Source organism: Mauremys mutica, chromosome 12, assembly GCF_020497125.1.
Source record: "Mauremys mutica isolate MM-2020 ecotype Southern chromosome 12, ASM2049712v1, whole genome shotgun sequence".
In the NCBI taxonomy this organism is placed as follows: Eukaryota; Metazoa; Chordata; order Testudines; family Geoemydidae; genus Mauremys; species Mauremys mutica.
This window is the reverse complement of record NC_059083.1, coordinates 15,675,808-15,692,980: the sequence shown is the minus strand read 5'-3', so window position 1 is coordinate 15,692,980 and position 17,173 is coordinate 15,675,808. Positions and strand designations below refer to the sequence as shown.

The following is a 17,173-nucleotide window of genomic DNA, read 5'->3' as shown; positions in this document are numbered from 1 at the left end:
GACCCCTGAGGCCCCACCCCTTCCCCCAAAGGCTCCACTTCTTCTCTGCCTCTCACCCCCAAAGCTCCACCCCTGTCGCTTGCCCCTCTCCCTTGCTGGGTTGTCTCAAGGAGCCTGCCTGCAGGTAGGAGGCAACCCTCACCCCATGGTAACCTGGCTTTTGGTTCTGGTGCCATAACGTTGCCAGGTCCCCTTTTCGATCTGACTTTCCTAAATGGCACCCAGACGCAGAAGCCAAAAACTCGACTGTCTGGGTAAAACCCGAACGGGTGGCAACCCTAAACTGGTGCGGGGGTCGTCAGATTATCTAAACTCCCATTGAGGCACCTAAATAAACAGGCAGATTTTCAGATAAGCTCAGCACACGGGGTGCATCTGAATGCTGGGCACTTTGGAAGATCTGGCCCCAACTGTGACTGCTGAGCATCCTGAAAAACTGGGCCTCCGTTCCTTTAAAAAAAAAAAGGGGGGGGCTCTAAGTGACTAGCAGAAACCTTTAAGAAAAACAGTCCTTTCAGCGAGTGCTCTCACATTCTCAGAGCACGCTCAGCTATCGCTGCTTGTGTGGATGGAGCGGGTTCTGGACTCCCCACTGGGAATCTGGGATTCCAGACGGATGCTGCACAAGCATTCAAGGCAGGAAGCTGTTTTTATGACATCCTTCCTGTCCTCCCTGGAAGGAGCCAACCAGAGCCTGGGCCCGAACCTGACGTTAAGGCTCTTGTGTTTACCAGATGTGTACGTAAAGTTAGGCCTGGTCTACACTTAAAACTTGGATCGGCCTCACTACGTCTCGCTTGGCTGTGAAAAATGTTGTATCCTGAGGGCTGTAGTTAGGTCAACCCCACCCCGGCGTAGACGCGGCTAGGTCGATGGAAGAATTCTTCTGTTGCCCTAGCTGCCAGCTCTCGGAGAGGTGGATTAACTATGTTAATGCAAAACCCCCTTCCATCGATGTTGGAAGCATCTGCACTATGGGGCTCCCTCCAGCGGCAAAATTGCAGCGCCAGAGTTTAGGGTGGCCAGGTGCCCGGTTTTCGACCGGAAAGTCCAGTTGAAGAGGGGACCTGACAGTGTTCAATCACATCTACTGACTGGACTCTCAAAGTCCAGTTATTGAGGGCGGGGGAAGCGGGGAAGTGCTGGGTCATCACCTGTACCAGCCCCTACTCAGCCGGGGCCACCTCCTACCTGTGTCAGGTGACTGCAGCTCCCAGCCCTGGTTCTGCAGGTGAGTCCCTCCTGACCCAGGTTTGAGAGGGGAAAAGCAGTGAGTGACAGGGGGAAGAGGAGTGGACAGGGGTGGGGCCTCAGGGGAAGAGGCAGGGCAGGGATTGGGCTTTGGGGGAGAAGAGGCAGGGCAGGGGAGGTTCTGGCACTCCAGCTAGAGCACCCGCTTTTTAAATATTACCAAGTTGGCAACCCTACTGTAGCTGTGCCGCTGTAGTGTAGAAGCACCCTCAAGGACTCTGCTCAGGGGAAGGATCCCACCAAGGGATGTGCACAGGGATGTGATCCTCACCTTCCCACTCATCATAAAGTGAGTGTAATTCACACGGTGTAACCACACCCCTGCCCCTTTCATCTCTTCTCTTTGTTCTCAAATCCACCCTAGTTTCCCCCTTCCAGTCCACATCTTCTCTTCTCTGGATTTCCCTTCTCTGCTCACCATTTCCCTCCGCCAGCTCCACTTCCTCTTTCTTGGGCTTCTCTCGCTACACCCCATTTCTTTCCCTCTCCCCCACCCCAGGTTCCCCCTCTCTCATACTCTGAGCTGGCAGACAGCCGATCCTCGAGAACCCACAGAGGTTGGAGGGGAAACAGGCCGGACAATCCCTGAGACAATGGCCTGGGCCACACTTAAAGAGTTAGGTTGACACACTGCGTCGGGCAGCGTTGTGGGAAAAAACACACACACGGACGCTGTAGCTATGCCAACCTAACCCCCAGGATGGACGCAGCTATGGCAACGGAAGTAGGGTTCCATCAACGTAGTTACCTTCGCTTGGGGTGAGGGAGTTCCTACACCGATGGCAAAGCCCCTTCTGTTGGCATCGGCTGCATCTACACTATGGGATTATCCTAGCATAGTTACGGGGCGAGCTGGCTATGTCGCAAACATCCCGGTAGCATGGACAAGGCCAATGAGTTTGGCCCATGTAACCCGGTCATCTCCTTCTGTCAAGGACGCTGTCAGTACAGAGCACCAAGGCCCGGTGTTACCCTGTGATGCAGGGGAGTAGCCTGAGGTGCGTTTGCATATCCCCGACCCGGAAAAAAGGGAAGATTTTCTCCCCTGTAAAAGAAGCTGATGGGAATGAAACTATCCTGGCCATGCTATCAACATCTATAAATGTCACCAACCCCTCTTCATATTCCAGACAAACCAGAATCCTCATGGGGCTCCCGCTCAGGGTCAGAAGAGTCACAGGGGAGGTTAGAACCCGGTACTGACCTCTGCAGAGCCCCATGGCCCAGATGCCCCCCTCAGGGTCCAAGCTGATCTCTCCCTTCCTCCTCACAGACTCTCGGGCCACCCCCACGGCCCAGTTTCCCCCATCCCCCACTTCCACCATCCAGCAATGTTTCCCCGAGGTGAATCCCTCACAGCCCAGCACACAGCGAGATGGATCAAATCTCTTAGGACTGTAGGGCAGATCCTGCCGCGTGTCTCCCCATCTCACGCTTTTCCGTCTCTTGGACACGACGAAGCGGGGATGAGCCGTGGCTGGATCAAAACTCACATTTGCTGCAATGGGAAAGAGAAAGTCAGAGCATTAGGGGCCCTGGGGGCCAGTTTGATTGTGTCAGTGGCAGAATCTACCTCAGCTGGAGAGTGAATCCGGGAATCTACTTCCTCCACGATTCACCCAGCTCTGACTGGGGAGCAACTCAGAGACGTCAGCAAATTGCAGGGAAGATGCATTCCCTTGGCACAGATACAGAGCAAAAGGATTCAGGACCCTCTCACATGTTCTTCCACAGTGGGCCACGTGAAACATGTTAGATTAGGCCACAGATCCTCCCTACACCCACTGCAGCACTTTCGCTCCGTCCCTCCTGTGTAAGGCTTGCTGGGCGAATCCCCCAAGCATGTTCTCCTGGCTGCGTCAGGTTAGATGAGACCCACCAGCATGCAGCTTTATCCTGCAGCCCTCCTTCAGGCGATCCTCTGACACCTGCAGCTTGGTCCAGGCCTCCTGCTGTATATTGGCCACCAGCTTTCGTGTTATTGTATTTCAGAGGCGCCTTCCCTTACTCCAGAATCCACGGACACACGCGTAAATTAACTTTTCTCCTCCATTCAGGAAGATAAACACCGACAACCATTCAGTTTGTCAACTGGCGCCTGAAATTTACCTGATTTCAACACAGTTTCAGATGGCAGAGACTCTAGAAGAAGAAGAGAAGAAAAAAAAAAGTGGGGGGGGAGGGAGGTGAGATTTCCTGCTGCCATAGAGTATGGAAAGATTCCTAGCGTTTGTTACTGTAACGGGTTTAACTATCTGTGCCTGTGGACGTGTGTGTATAGAAACCATCTCAGCCTTTAACCCGCTCTGATATAGGCATAGTGTAACTCGGTGATTTACTGACGCAAGCTAAGCTGGATTCAGAACGTGTTAAACTGATCAATGTGCTTCCGCATTAGGGACTGCGCCGATATTAGAGGATCACCCACAAAAAAGTTTCTCTAGGACGCGCTCTCGCACACTCCAGCGGCTCCTTTCAACTCTCCATCCCCCTCCTTCCATGAACTCCCTATATGCCACCCTCCTATGCCCCTCTATTTCCCTGCTACCCTCCCCACCACCTATGTCATCCCTGGGGCCCTGTGTGTCTCCCCCCGTCCACCACATGCCTGAGTCCCCCATTCTCTCCCCCTGCCAGGAGTCCTGTGTGCCCCCCCATTTCCCATACCAGAGTCCCCCAGTCTCCCCTCCATGCCAGCAGCTCTGTGTGCCTCGCATTCCTCCTACCCTCATCTCACCCCACCATGCCAGGAGCTATGTTCCACCTTCTCCTCCACACCAGCGTCCCTCAATCCCTCCTTCCACTAGGGGTTGTGTGTGCACTCGCATACTCCCTCCCTAGTACTAGGGTTCCCATTCGTTCCCATATGGCAGGGGTTCCATGTGCACCCTATTCCTCCCACCCCCCTTTCCTCACGCATTTACGTAGAGACATGCAAGAAAGAACCAGTGAATGGAGCTAACACAATATGTAACCAGACTGTGGAAACGACTGACAGTAGGTCACGGAAGCCAGAAATTTAGTATACTTCTGAAAAGGACTGGACATTTATATAATTATATTAATAATATGTGTATGGTTAATTATTATTAATATCGATTAGTTATTATTAGCATCTAGCATGGAAGGATTAGATTTTTATCGGGAAACGGTGGTAAATATTGATTTCACCGCACACACACAAACCAACGGAAAAAATATTTCCATCAGTAAAAATCAAAATGTACAGCAAGGCAATGTGAGAAAAATCTTGCTCCAGAGCTGCTTAGAGTTTGATTTAAGGGTGTTTTCTTTGTATATTTTGACACGTGAGGTCAACAGGTTGTGTTTTAACCATTACAAAAGCTTTAAACGTTTTGAATCTCAACATCTACCGTCAATAAATAATTTTTGTCTGACCCCTCACCCCATAATACCGTACAACTGTGAAAATTTAAAATCAATCGAAATCTAAAAAAATGCTTCAAACGAGACATAAATCTGTCAAAATGACAAAACAAATTGAATTATGCCAAGATTTAATATCTAGCTCTTAGTGCTTTTGATCAGTGGAGCTCAAAAGCTCTTTACAAATTACTTTATCTCCATTTTACAAAGAGGAAAAGTGATTTGCCTACGATCACCCAGTAAGCCAGTGGTAGAAACCCCTCGGTCTCCTGCAGTGCAGTCCAGTGATCTAGCCACTAGGCCAAACTGCTGGATAATAAGCACATGAACAGTTATAGTATAAGGGAGGAATGTAAAATGTTCTGCTGCAGGTTTGATCCCAATGTCTAAATATTGGGGATTAGGATGAGACCTTTGCAAAACAAGAGGGAAAAAAAAATGGGCCAAACTTTTGGGTTTTTTTAGTTTAAAAAAAATTGAAGGCAAATCCAAGCATGCCGCTGAACAACTGATCGTGGCGGGTGGGAGATGCTGGTACTATTTTTTTTTCTCCTGGAGCATCCATGGACTTGGCACCTATGATGTGAGAGCTTCTCCTGCCGATACAGCTACCACCTCTTGGGGAGGTGGATTAACTATGCTGATCAGCGTAATAGCATCTTTGCTAAAGTGCTACAGCAGTGCAGCTTTTTAAGCATAAACCTGCCCTCCGTCTGTTGTGTTTCCCTTTTCCTGCAGCTGGAGATCCTACCAGCTATTTAGCCAGTGGAGCTGGCTCAGCTGTCGGTGGCCAAGCGAGAGGGAGATTTTGGCACTTCAGTGCATTCAGAGGCAGCATGAGAAGTGCATCCCTGCACAGCTGCAAACTGATCCAGGGTCATCCCCAAAATAAGGGACTGCTGCCTGTGCTTCTCCTGGACTCCAGAGGCCAGCCCTACATGGCTGGAGTGCAGGCCATGAGTCACCTGTGAGCGTCAGACAAGATCAGTGATAAGCTCTCAACCCCAGCGATCAGTCTCAGGACGAGGGTCTGTTACCTTTGAATTTCTTCACAGCATCCTGTAGCGATACGGTTTCTTGAGAGAGTTCTTTGATTCTTCTTCTCCAGTCAGGAGACTCCGCTGTTGGATTTTGAAACTTCTCCTTCCCCGTCTTACATCTAGAGAGAAAACAACCTACATCATCTTCATCTGAACGGTAACCGAGATGGAACAAAATTTGAGGGGCCCAATCAGTACTTGGTCCTTGCTCATATGCATAAAAATGGTCAAGCACAATTGCAGCCCTTAGGACTTGTCAACATGGGGAATAATTATTCCAGATTAACTTCCTGTGTGGATGCTCAGCTAATTCAGAATGAGGCACTCTAAGGGTATGTCCAGACTACCCGCCGGATTGGTGGGTAGCAATCGGTTTATTGGAGATCGATATATCGTGTCTCATCTAGACGCGATATATCAATCCCTGAACACACTTCCGTCGACTCCGGAACTCCACCAGGGCGAGTGGCGGTAGCGGAGTTGACGGGGAGCACCATGACGGAGTCGATCCCGCACCATGAGGATGGGAGGTAAGTCGAAATAAGATACTTCGACTTCAGCTACACTATTCCTGTAGCTGAAGTTGCGTATCTTACATCGACCCCCACCAGTGTAGACCAGGCCTTATTCTGGAATAAGAGAATTCACAGAGGGAGGTTATCAAGAATATCTAATCTGCTTTAAATTTACCCGACCAGAACCCACATTAACTTTCCAGTGTAGAAAAGGCCTTACTTTCTCCTGGAAGGATCAAAATATTTAAGGGTTCTTGTTGTCTTTCTACAGTGCTTGTATAACTCAAAACATGAAGTGATATTTACTGACAGCTCTGAATTAAGGGTCAAAGTTAAGGTTGGTTTTGGAAAATGTCTAATCAATTTTTTTGCCTCTAGATTATTTGAAGAGCATGTCTGAATAAGAGAATCGTTTATATATAGTCTGCCTTTCCCCAATCACTTTCATATTTTAAATACACAGAATTCCTTAATTGTAATATTACTGGCATCTACTTTTTTGTACCATTCCTGTCGCCTAGAGACACTAAGTTAACAAGGGCACGTTAAATTAACAAAGGCGTCTGTTATTGTCTGAAATTGAATGTTCTTTGGTACGGAAAGACCTGGTCATGTTTGGTTTTTCTTTTAGAAGAAATACACCTCTACCCCGATATAACGCTGTCCTCGGGAGCCAAAAAAATCTTACCACGTTATAGGTGAAACCGTGTTATATTGAACTTGCTTTGATCCACCGGAGTGCGCAGCCCCGCCGCCCCGGAACGCTGCTTTACCGCGTTCTATCCGAATTCGTGTTATATCGGGTCGCGTTGTATCGGGGTAGAGGTGTATTGCATGGTAAATTAAGAGGGTAAATAAGGCTGGATTTTCAGAAGCTCAAACAAACACAAGCACCATTAATTTTCAGTTGAAAAGAATTCAAGACCATAAAGTTCAATGTCCAGAAACTTTATGTGCTTGGGGGAAGAAAGATTGTTGACACCTATGCAGTTTAATAACAGTTCACAGATATTACTGGGGTTTGAGCTTTAGGGTTCTCTCTTCATGGTCTGCTGCCTAAGTTATTACAAGGCACCATATTTAAAAGTCAGTTTGTATAGAGCTGTCTGTTTAAAGGGGAAATAATTCATAGTGCTCCAAATCCATATGCATATTCAATTTGACCAGCAATTGCGTATGTCAGTAGAAAGCTAGGGACAGATACTGGGGAGCAGATTTGGGGTCATTTGGTTGAGGGGTTCCTGAAAGACAGAACCCCACAAAAACTATTTTAAGATCTGTTTCCTCTTTTATTACGTATGTTTGCCGAGCTGGGAGAAACAAAAACTATGGACAGCATCCAAATAAAATTTCTGTCTCTGGACAAACCCTCATCCAGCATCCCGCATCAAGATCCGTCCTCAATACTGAGTAAGTCAAACATTATTAGCCTGTCATTTGGGTACTGCAGAGTGGAGTACCACGCTGATATGAGCTGTGCACAGAATCCCAGCAGGGCTGGGTTTAAATACACACACACATACAGAGAGCGTCTTAATTTAAGGGCACATTCTCAAAGCCCTCTAAAATTCACAGACAGAATCAGATCGGCGACACCAGTTGAAGTGTGGGCTGGGAAGTGTGAGTTGGCAGCAAGAAGGGGCCATATACCTGCTCAAGGTGCTTCTGATGACCTGGAAAGAGAGAGAAAGAACAGAATCATAGGACTGGAAGGAACCTCGAGAGGTCATCTAGTCCAGTCCCCGGCACTCATGGCAGGACTAAGTATTATCTAGACCATCCCTGACAGATGTTTGTCTAACCTGCTCTTAAAAATCCCCAATGACGGAGATTCCACAAGCTCCCTGGGCAATTTATTCCAGTGCTTAACCACCCTGACAGTTAGGAAGTTTTTCCTAATGTCCAACCTAAACCGCCCTTGCTGCAATTTAAGCCCATTGCTTCTTGGCCTATCCTCAGAGGTTAGAGAATAATTTTTCTTCCTCCTCCTAGTAAAAGGAAGTAGGACAGGGAGGGAATAGAACCTGGTGTAACTGCACATGGGACAGTGAAACCCGTTCCAGGGGCCACAGTAGCAAAGAGATGCAGACCAAGTGGAAGATGTATGAAGGGCAACAAATTGACTGAGGGGCTGGATTGACTGATCTCTGAGGAAAGAGTAAAACCGCTTCCAGAGATTCATTGTTTTTAGGTCAGAAGGGACCACTAGCTCCTCTAACTCAGTGACACTCAACCTTTCCCCACCACCAATCAGGAGGCTGATTTGTCTTGCCTACGCCCAAGTTTCACCTCATTTAAAAATGACTCACTTACAAAATCAGACATAAAAATACAGAAGTGTCACAGCCACTGTTACTGAAAAATGGCTGACTTTCTCATTGTCACCATATAATTAGAAAAGAAATCAACTGGAATAGAAAGATTGTGCTTGCATTTCAGTGTATACTGTGTGGAGCAGTATAAACAAGTCATCGTCTGTCTGAAATTGTAGTTTGTACTGACTTTGCTAGTGCTTTTTATGTAGCCTGTTGTAAAACTAGGCAAATATCTAGATGAGTTGATGTCCTCTCTGGGAGACCTCTGCGTACCCTCAGTGGGACACGGACTCCTGGTTGAGAACCACTGGCCTAGGCTGACCTCCAGGGCCGGCGCTTCCATTAGGCAACCCATGGCGGTCGCCTAGGGCGCCAGGATTCGGGGGGGCGGCATTTTGTGTGCTCCCCACGGGGCGCACGGGAGCTTCCGGTTCTGCTCCCGTTGCGCTGCCAAAGAAGGACCTTCTGCCGACATGCCATGGAAAACAGCGGCAGGCAATTGAGCAGCTCAATGACTGTTGCTGTCGTCTGTGGTATTTCGGCGGAGGGTCCTTCTTCGGCGGCGCGACGGGAGCGGAATAGAAGCTCCTGCGCGCCCCATGGGGAAGGCACAAAATGCCGCCCCCTGAATTCTGCCTAGGGCACCAGAAACCCTGGCGCCGCTCCTGCTGACCTCCCATGTTACACAGGCCAGAGAATTTCACCCAGGTACAGCTGTGTTGAGCCTGATAACATGGCTTTGACAAAAGCCCATCTAGAAAGGCATCCTGTCTTGACCTGAATACACCAACAGGTGGAGAAGTCCACCTCTTCCCCTTTCTTCCATCGTTTATAACCCTCACTGAAAAAAATGGGCATCTTATTTCTAAATTTGAATTTGTCCGGCTTTAACTTTCAGCCCCTGGTTCTTGTTGTGCCTTTCTCTCCTAGATTGAAGAGCCTAGTGTTTGTCCCCGGGAAGGTATTTGTAAATCATAATCAAGTCATCTCTCAATCCTCTTTTTGATAAGCCACACAGATTGAGCTCTTCAAGTCTCTCCCTTTAAGGCACTGTCTCCAGTCCTCACATTATTCGTGTGGCTCTTCTCTGCACCTTCTCGACATGCTTTTAAAAATGTGGACACCAGCATGGCTAAGCATGGACCACAGAGGGGCTGTCTGCAGACACCGAAGGGTAGTATGGCAGAGAAAGGGGAGGAACGCTTTAGGGTAAATTCACGGGGAGCAATGGGGTAATGCCCTGTGTCGTCTGCGGGGATGGGAGCATAGATGGCTGGATCTAGCAGCGTAGTGCCTTTTGCTTTTCATACAACAAATACAATTTGAAGGCATTGCAGAGGGAGAGTGGGTCCAAATAAATGTGTGTACTAACTGTATGCAACAAGGAAAGCCTGGCTACATGCATACTGCAGCTCTGGCAGGATTCCGAAACATAAGAACGGACATACTGGGTCAGACCAGTGGTCTGTCTAGCCCAGTATCCTGTCTTCCGACTATGGCCAATGCCAGGTGCTTCAGAGGGAATGAACAGAACAGGGCAATTATCGAGGGATCCATCCCCTGTCATCCACTCCCAGCTTCTGGCAGCCAGAGGCTAGAGACACTCAGAACATGATTTTGCATCTCCGCCCATCCTGGCTAATAGCTGTTGATGGACCTATCCTCCATGAACTTATCTAGTTTGTTTTGAACTCTGTTATAGTTTTGGCCTTCACGACATCCTCTAGCAAAGAGTTCCACAGGTTGACTGTGTGTTGTGTGAAAAAATACTTTAATCTCTCTTCAAATGGAAGCTTTTCCATTCCCCTAATAATTTTTGTTGCCTTTTTCTGTACTTTTTCCAATTCCAATATCTTTTTTTTTAAATGGGGCAACCAGATCTGCACGCAGTTCTGCACAAATGGAGAAGACCGTGCGCGCCTTTAGAGGATGCAGAAACTATTTAGAGGGATAGTGCCCAGGATGGTCCAGGGGTTAGAGCACTGGCCTAGAAATTGGGAGACTGGGGTATAATTCTGTGATCTGCCACAAACATCTTGTGTGACCTTGGGCATGTCAGCTAGTGTCTCTGGGCCCCAGCTTCCCACCTGGTGTTGTTAGGATCAATATATTACAGCCTGCCTGTGAAATGCTTTGAGATCTACTGATGAGAAAAGCGCTGTATCAGAACGGGGCATTATTATTATTACCAGCATCTTCCCTTTTAGTGTGAAAGTCCATCAAACAAACAAACAACAAATGTGCTGCTCTACAGCAGAACCCCAGGGCTACAAACACCTCGGAAATGGAGGTTGTTCTTAACTCTGAAACGTTCGTAACGCTGGACAAAACATCATGGCTGTTCTTTCAAAAGTACATAACTGAACATTGACTTAATACAGCTTTGAAACTTTACTATGCAGAAGAAAAATGCTGCTTTTTTTTTTTTTAGTAGTTTATGTTTAACACGGTACTGCACTTCCTTTTTTTTGGTCTCTGCAGCTGCCTGATTCCGTACTTCCGGTTCCAAATGAGGCGCATGGTTGACTGGACAGTTCATAACTCTGGTGTTCATAACTGTGAGGTTCTACTGTAACTCAATATGCAGCATATTACAAAGTAAGTCTGAAAGGAGGACTATGACTTCTACGCCTTGATTAGCTCATTCAGTACATTAGTTTGGAAGCATTAGCAGGCTCATGAGTCTCTGTGTGTTTTCTGGCCACTAGAAGAGGCCAGAGACAGACAGACACACTCACACACAGAATTTTAGCCTGGATTACACTAAATTTGAAGTACCAACTACTGCATGATCCGGCCAGTGGGTGCGTGGGACAAAGAACCACACTGTGTTTGCAGAGCTTGGAAGAGAATGAAACCAAGGAAGGAAAAGTTGAGGGTGAATATCAGGGAAAACGTCCTAACAGTGAGGCGTGCTAGGCTGTGGAATGTTCTTCCCAAGAACAACAGAGAGAGTTCCCAACTCTTGAGTTATTCTGGCCCAAACCCTGGGACATGTGGTAAAGGGCACAATCCTGCACTTGCCTCATGGGAAATGGAATGAATGAGACAGCTGGTTTTTGCAGTGTCGTTGTAGAGCGCCGTGTGTGGCGCAAAAGGCTTCTCTCTCCCCCAACAGCAGTTGGGCCAATAAAAGAGACTCCCTCACAGACTGTGCAGGGATCTGGGGGTTGGGGGATCTCACCTGCAAGAACTGACTCGCTGGTTGCTGGCACTTCCCCTCCAACTCGCAGACCAGATCGCCAAGGCAAGAGAGCGCCTTAGAGTATTTGGTGGCATTTTCATCCCTCATCTTCACGATCTCCTTGTCCAGCTCGCCCAGCCGGCCCAGCCGGCGTTTCTCTTGGTCCTCCAGAAACAGGCGCAACTGCTGAAATTCAGACACAACCTTCTGCCTCTCGGCTTCCACTTCTTTCTGCAGTGAACATGCGCACAGACAGGGAAAAGATCAGATCAGGGACACGCAGAGGGTCGTTGGGACATATAATAGACCCTTCTGTAGTTCTCTGCAGGACAATTACAGCAAAGGCTTTGTTATCCGGTGTGTTGGGGGAACGGGGGGTGTCAGATGGTCAAAAACTCCGGTTAACAAAGAATTATACTGACCAATAAAATACCAATGTTCAAAGAATTAGGATACAATAAAATTAATATAGTATAAAATAGTGGACAGGTACTCACCAGTCCAGTCACAGTACTGCACTGCAGAGTGGTTGGTTTCTTGAAGCACTTAGGTGTATACAGGGCAAGTTGTCTATACAGCAGGTTATCTTATGACACTACATATCACTAGGGGCAGCGCCTGGCCTACACCCAGATCACTAAAAATACATTGAACACTAAAGCGATACTGAACATAATTTAACCTTTCTGTGATGCTTCAGAAGGCAATTCAGGATCTTGCAGTGCCTCAGGGTCAGCATTATCAACCTCAATTATCACTGTAGATGTAGAAGGTGTGTAGGAGATTGGGCTGAATCTGTACTGACCCTATGACACACCCTGGGAAGCTGCTCTTCTGACTAAATCCCTGATATCAGCTGGCTGTCTTGTCTTCTGCCTCTTTGGCATAAAAGCACAGTGCAGAATGTGCAATTGCATAACCTCCTGGGCAGTATACTAGTCCCGGTTACTAGACTGAAGATTTGTCTTTGGAGATATCAGAAATGCGGTTAAGAGAGCTTGCTGGTTGATAAAGTGCCGGATAACACAGCTTTTACTGTATATGGCAACCCGTAACAATACGACTTCAGACATTTCCCTCGCGCCTCCCGCCTGCTGTGATCAGCAGCTGTTTCACGGTATGCAGGAGGCTCGGGGGGGGGAAGGGGGAGGAGCGAGGATGTGGCATGTTTGGGGGAGGCACTGATTTGCAGGGCCTGCCGGCGGGCAGGCAACACTGTGGGGTTGGGGGGAGCTAATGGAGGAGTTTCTGGCTTTTTCCCCCATGGGTGCTCCAGCCTATGCCTAGGGGCCCAGCCCCATATATGTGTGCAGTACCTATCACAAACATAGAATCTCTGAACCAGAACAGAGTTTGCAAAGGACAGTGGAGTAAATAACTACTAATCTCTCTCAGAGGGGCGCGTGTTACTCTTCCGTTACTCCAAGTCTCAGTGATGTCCTGGAGCTGGTAAGCAATAACGCCACCTACCAGAAGTTCCTGGCTTTTCATTTCCCCACTCGATTGAAACTCTAGAATCTCAGCTCTTTCTTTCTTCAAAATCTCCAGGTGGCTCTGAATTTGCACCTATGAAGTTAGGAGATAACAAAAATAAAAATGTTTTATGAGCTGTTTAAACACCCACATATTTCTGAGGCTTTTCCATCAACACTAACAGATTATTTTTAGCCCGGTTGCTTATTAATATGGTGTGTTCATTAATGTGTTTTAAACCAGGTGGTAATGCCTATCAGTTATAATGTGGTCATAGCCATCGATCAGGAGCTCAGTGTACAAACAGACTGTCTCTGCCCCAAATGGCTAACCATCTAGATGGGTAATAAATAAATCAATCATTTTCCAGATTCCCCTTGGGGATAGGTAATAATTGGAGATATACCAATCTCCTAGAACTGGAAGGGACCTTGAAAGGTCATTGAGTCCAGCCCCCTGCCTTCACTAGCAGGACCAATTTTTTGCCCCAGATCCCTAAGTGGTCTTCTCAAGGATTGAACTCCTAACCCTGGGTTTAGCAGGCCAATGCTCAAACCACTGAGCTAGCCCTCCCCCCAAGATGCCCCCAAGATGCCCAGAGAAAGACAGTCCCTACCCCAAAGATTGTATAGTCTAAGGCCTTGTCTACAGTACGGGCTAAATCAACGCAGCTGCAATCGATTTAGCGGGTCTTGTGAATCCATCTGTAATCCATCTCAGTGAGTGGCAGAAGTTACACTGCCGGGAGCACGTCTCCTGTTGACATTGTGTAGTGTGGACACGGCTGTAAGTTGACCTAAGGTACGTCAACTTAAGTTACATTACGTAAGTTAACTAGTTCAACTTAGATCGACTTACAGCACGAGTGTAGACCAGGCCTAAGTCAGTGATACTCAGACCTGAGTGGTTCAGGAGGCAAATTAGAGATCAACATGACCCAAAAGACTCACAGACGTGTGAATTCATTGTTTCATTTACTACAACATTATTCCTATTTAAACAGTAGGACAGGGGAAAGATTTAGTTTGTGTATCATTCTCACAGCAAATAAGTTAATAATTTGGTGCAAGTTAATAACTTACTTGGTTAATAAGAGAGTAAAAAGCATCCTGATTGGTTAACAATTAAATCACACTGTGTTTTAAGATCATGTGCTGCAGGAAGGCCCATTAAAGAGCCACTTGTGGCTTGCCAGCTGCCGTTTGACTGTCACTGGTCTAAATAGCCAAGGCAGATGGGGGAAGTTACTCACCCAAGGTCACCAGCAGAGCTAGAACAAGAACCCAGGTGTCCTGAACACCAGTTTCACACTTAAACGCTGCACCAGGCTGGGTCAAGCTGAGCAGGTGCTAACAAAAAACAGCCCAAAGCGTGTGACTGAAAACAAACTCCCCTCTCAGTCGTTCAGGTTTCCCCTTCTTTATTACTGGTGACATCATAACACTGTTATGGGGCTTTCAGGGAAACAAAACAAAACAGGCACAATAAGACCTAAATGCAGAATGGGGCTAGGGGTGAGAAAGCTCCTTGTGAATGGGTGTAAGGGAGGGAGAGGGGGAGACAGAGAAATAGGAGAGACAGCAGCTACTGAGGCTGGTTGGAGGTAGCTGGCTCCAAACTAGGAATCAGTTACTACCTGGTTCCTGGCCCAATTCAGGGTGCCAGAAAGGCTGTTCCAGCCCCTCTGGGTCCCATTCTCATCCCCTGACCCAGCTTGTGGGTGAATTTATGCAGGGACAGAGCCCCCACAGTATTTCTAGTGCAGAGACTCCACCCCGCACTGCACCCCTGTTTCACCACCCCATGCAGAGTAATCCCCTGCCTATGAAAACAAATGAGGTTTGGATCCTTTATTGTGTGTAAAACCGTACTTGAAAAAATTATTTGTATAGTCCCTTTAGCTATAGCGTTTGCTATGCAAGATCTCTGTAATAATGCAGTGTTTCACCAGTGATGTCTGCTGCTGATTAGGTCTCAGCCAGAGCACTGAGTCCAGTTCTGGGTGCCACATTTCAGGAAGGATGTAGACAAATTGGAGAAAGTCCAGAGAAGAGCAACAAAAATGATTAAAAGTCTAGAAAACATCACCTATGGGGGAAGATTGAAAAAAATTGTGTTTATTTAGTTAGGAGAAAAGAAGACAGAGAGGGGACATGATAATAGTTTTTTAAGTACAGAGAAAAAGTGTTCTCAGCCTCTGAGGATAGCACAAGAAGCAAAGGGCTTAAATTGCAGCAAGGGAGGTTTAGGTTGGACATTAGGAAAAACTTCCTAACTGTCAGGGTAGTTAAGCACTGGAATAAATTATCTAGGGAATTTGTGGAATCTCCGTCATTGGAGATTTCTAAGACCAGGTTAGACAAACACCTGCCAGGGATGATGTAGATCAGGTGTCGGCAACCTTTCAGCCGTGCTGTGCCAAGTCTTCATTTATTCACTCTGATTTAAGGTTTCGCGTGCCAGTAACACGTTTTAACGTTTTTAGAAGGTCTCTTTCTATAAGTCTATAATATATAACTAAACTATTGTTGTATGTAAAGTAAATAAGGTTTTTAAAATGTTTAAGAAGCGTCATTTAAAATTAAATTAAAATGCCAGGACCCGGGCAGTGTGAGTGCCACTGAAAATCAGCTCACATGCCATGCCATGCCTGATCTAGATAATACCTAGTCCTGCCATGAGTGCAGGGGACTGGACTAGATGACTTCTCGAGGTCCCTTCCAGTCCCACGATTCTGTGGTTCCTACCTTGTACTCCTGGACAGCCTCCTCTATGGGAACCACCGTGTGAGCTCTGTGCTCCTTGGATCTGTCACACACCACGCAGATGGGAGTTTGATCCTCCTCGCAGAAGAGTTTCAGAGCCTCCAGGTGTTTCTCACACACCCCGTGCCCTCGGGGCTCTTTGAACAGCCGCAGGCTGAGCTGTTTGGCCACCTCTGCCACGTTGGCCAGCTGCCTGTTTGGCTTGAGGTTTCTCTGGAGAAAGCTGCCCCTGCAGCAAGGGCAGGAGAGGTTTGTCTCCCATCCCCACAAGCACTGGGTGATGCAGGCTCGGCAGAAATTGTGCCCGCAGTCTATAATCATCACCGGGTCTTTAAAATAATCCAGGCAGATGGAACAAGTAGCTTCCTCCTGGAGCGTTTTGGCTGGATTTGCAGCAGCCATTGTACCCAGCAGCAGGGCAAAAATGCACACAGAGCTGAGCTGCACTTATCTACTTCCTGAAGCTCAGGGATGGGTGGAGCTTTCAGCAGCAATCAGCCCCCTTCCTGAAGTGGCAAGTTGTTTTGGCAGTTGTTGCAGCAGCAGCCACCCGGCCTGCTCAAGAGAAAGGAGCCTACACGTTTCTGTGTTTCCCAGCTTCTGGCCAGCCTGCATGTTTTGGGACTGATTGGTTGCCAGTTCACTCCAGTTTGCACACACCTTGAGGTATGCTAGCACAGTGACACCCCAGGCATGGCCCCAGGGCAGGGGCTCTCAACCTTTAAGACTAAGCTTGATAAGTTTATGGAGGGGACGGTATGATGTGATAGCCTAATTTTGGCAATTGATCTTTGATTATCAGCAGGTAAGTATGCCCAGTGGTCTGTGATGGGATGTTAGATGGGGTGGGATCTGAGTTACTACAGAGAATTCTTTCCTGGGTGTCTGGCTGGTGAGTCTTGCCCACATGCTCAGGGTTTAACTGATCACCATATTTGGGGTCGGGAAGGAATTTTCCTCCATGGCAGATTGGCAGAGGCCCTGGAGGTTTTTCGCTTTCCTCTGCAGCATGGGGCAGGGGTCACTTGCTGGAGGATTCTCTGCAACTTGAGGTCTTCAAACCACAATTTGAGGACTTCAATAACTCAGACATAGGTTAGGGGTTTGTTATTGAAGTGGATGAGTGGGATTCTGTGGCCTGCATTGTGCAGAAGGTCAGACTAGATGATCATAATGGTCCCTTCTGACCTTAAAGTCTATGAGTCTATGAACCTTTTCAGACTACTGGAGTCTGATTTGTCTT

The 17,173-nt window shown here is 47.6% G+C and overlaps 1 protein-coding gene across 1 annotated transcript; it reads right to left on the bottom strand.

The window, feature by feature from the left end:
* Nucleotides 1–1,282: 1,282 nt before the first annotated feature.
* Nucleotides 1,283–16,336, bottom strand: LOC123345730 (zinc finger protein RFP-like). Its single transcript, XM_044982766.1, has 7 exons — nt 15,913–16,336; nt 13,163–13,258; nt 11,693–11,923; nt 7,844–7,866; nt 5,676–5,797; nt 3,361–3,393; nt 1,283–2,749 (listed from the first exon to the last, which is right to left on the bottom strand). The coding sequence occupies exons 1-7, from the start codon at nt 16,330–16,332 to the stop codon at nt 2,220–2,222; spliced, it is 1,455 nt and encodes a 484-aa protein (XP_044838701.1). The 5' UTR covers nt 16,333–16,336; the 3' UTR covers nt 1,283–2,219.
* Nucleotides 16,337–17,173: the final 837 nt, after the last annotated feature.

Coding starts and splice junctions, on each gene's coding strand:
- LOC123345730 (XM_044982766.1), bottom strand. CDS start 16,332: ATGGCTGCTGCAAATCCAGCCAAAACGCTCCAGGAGGAAGCTACTTGT. Junction 7,867..11,692: donor CAGCGAGTCAGTTCTTGCAG/GTGAGATCCCCC, acceptor CTCTCTTTCCAG/GTCATCAGAAGCACCTTGAG. Junction 2,750..3,360: donor TGAAACTGTGTTGAAATCAG/GTAAATTTCAGG, acceptor TTCCCATTGCAG/CAAATGTGAGTTTTGATCCA.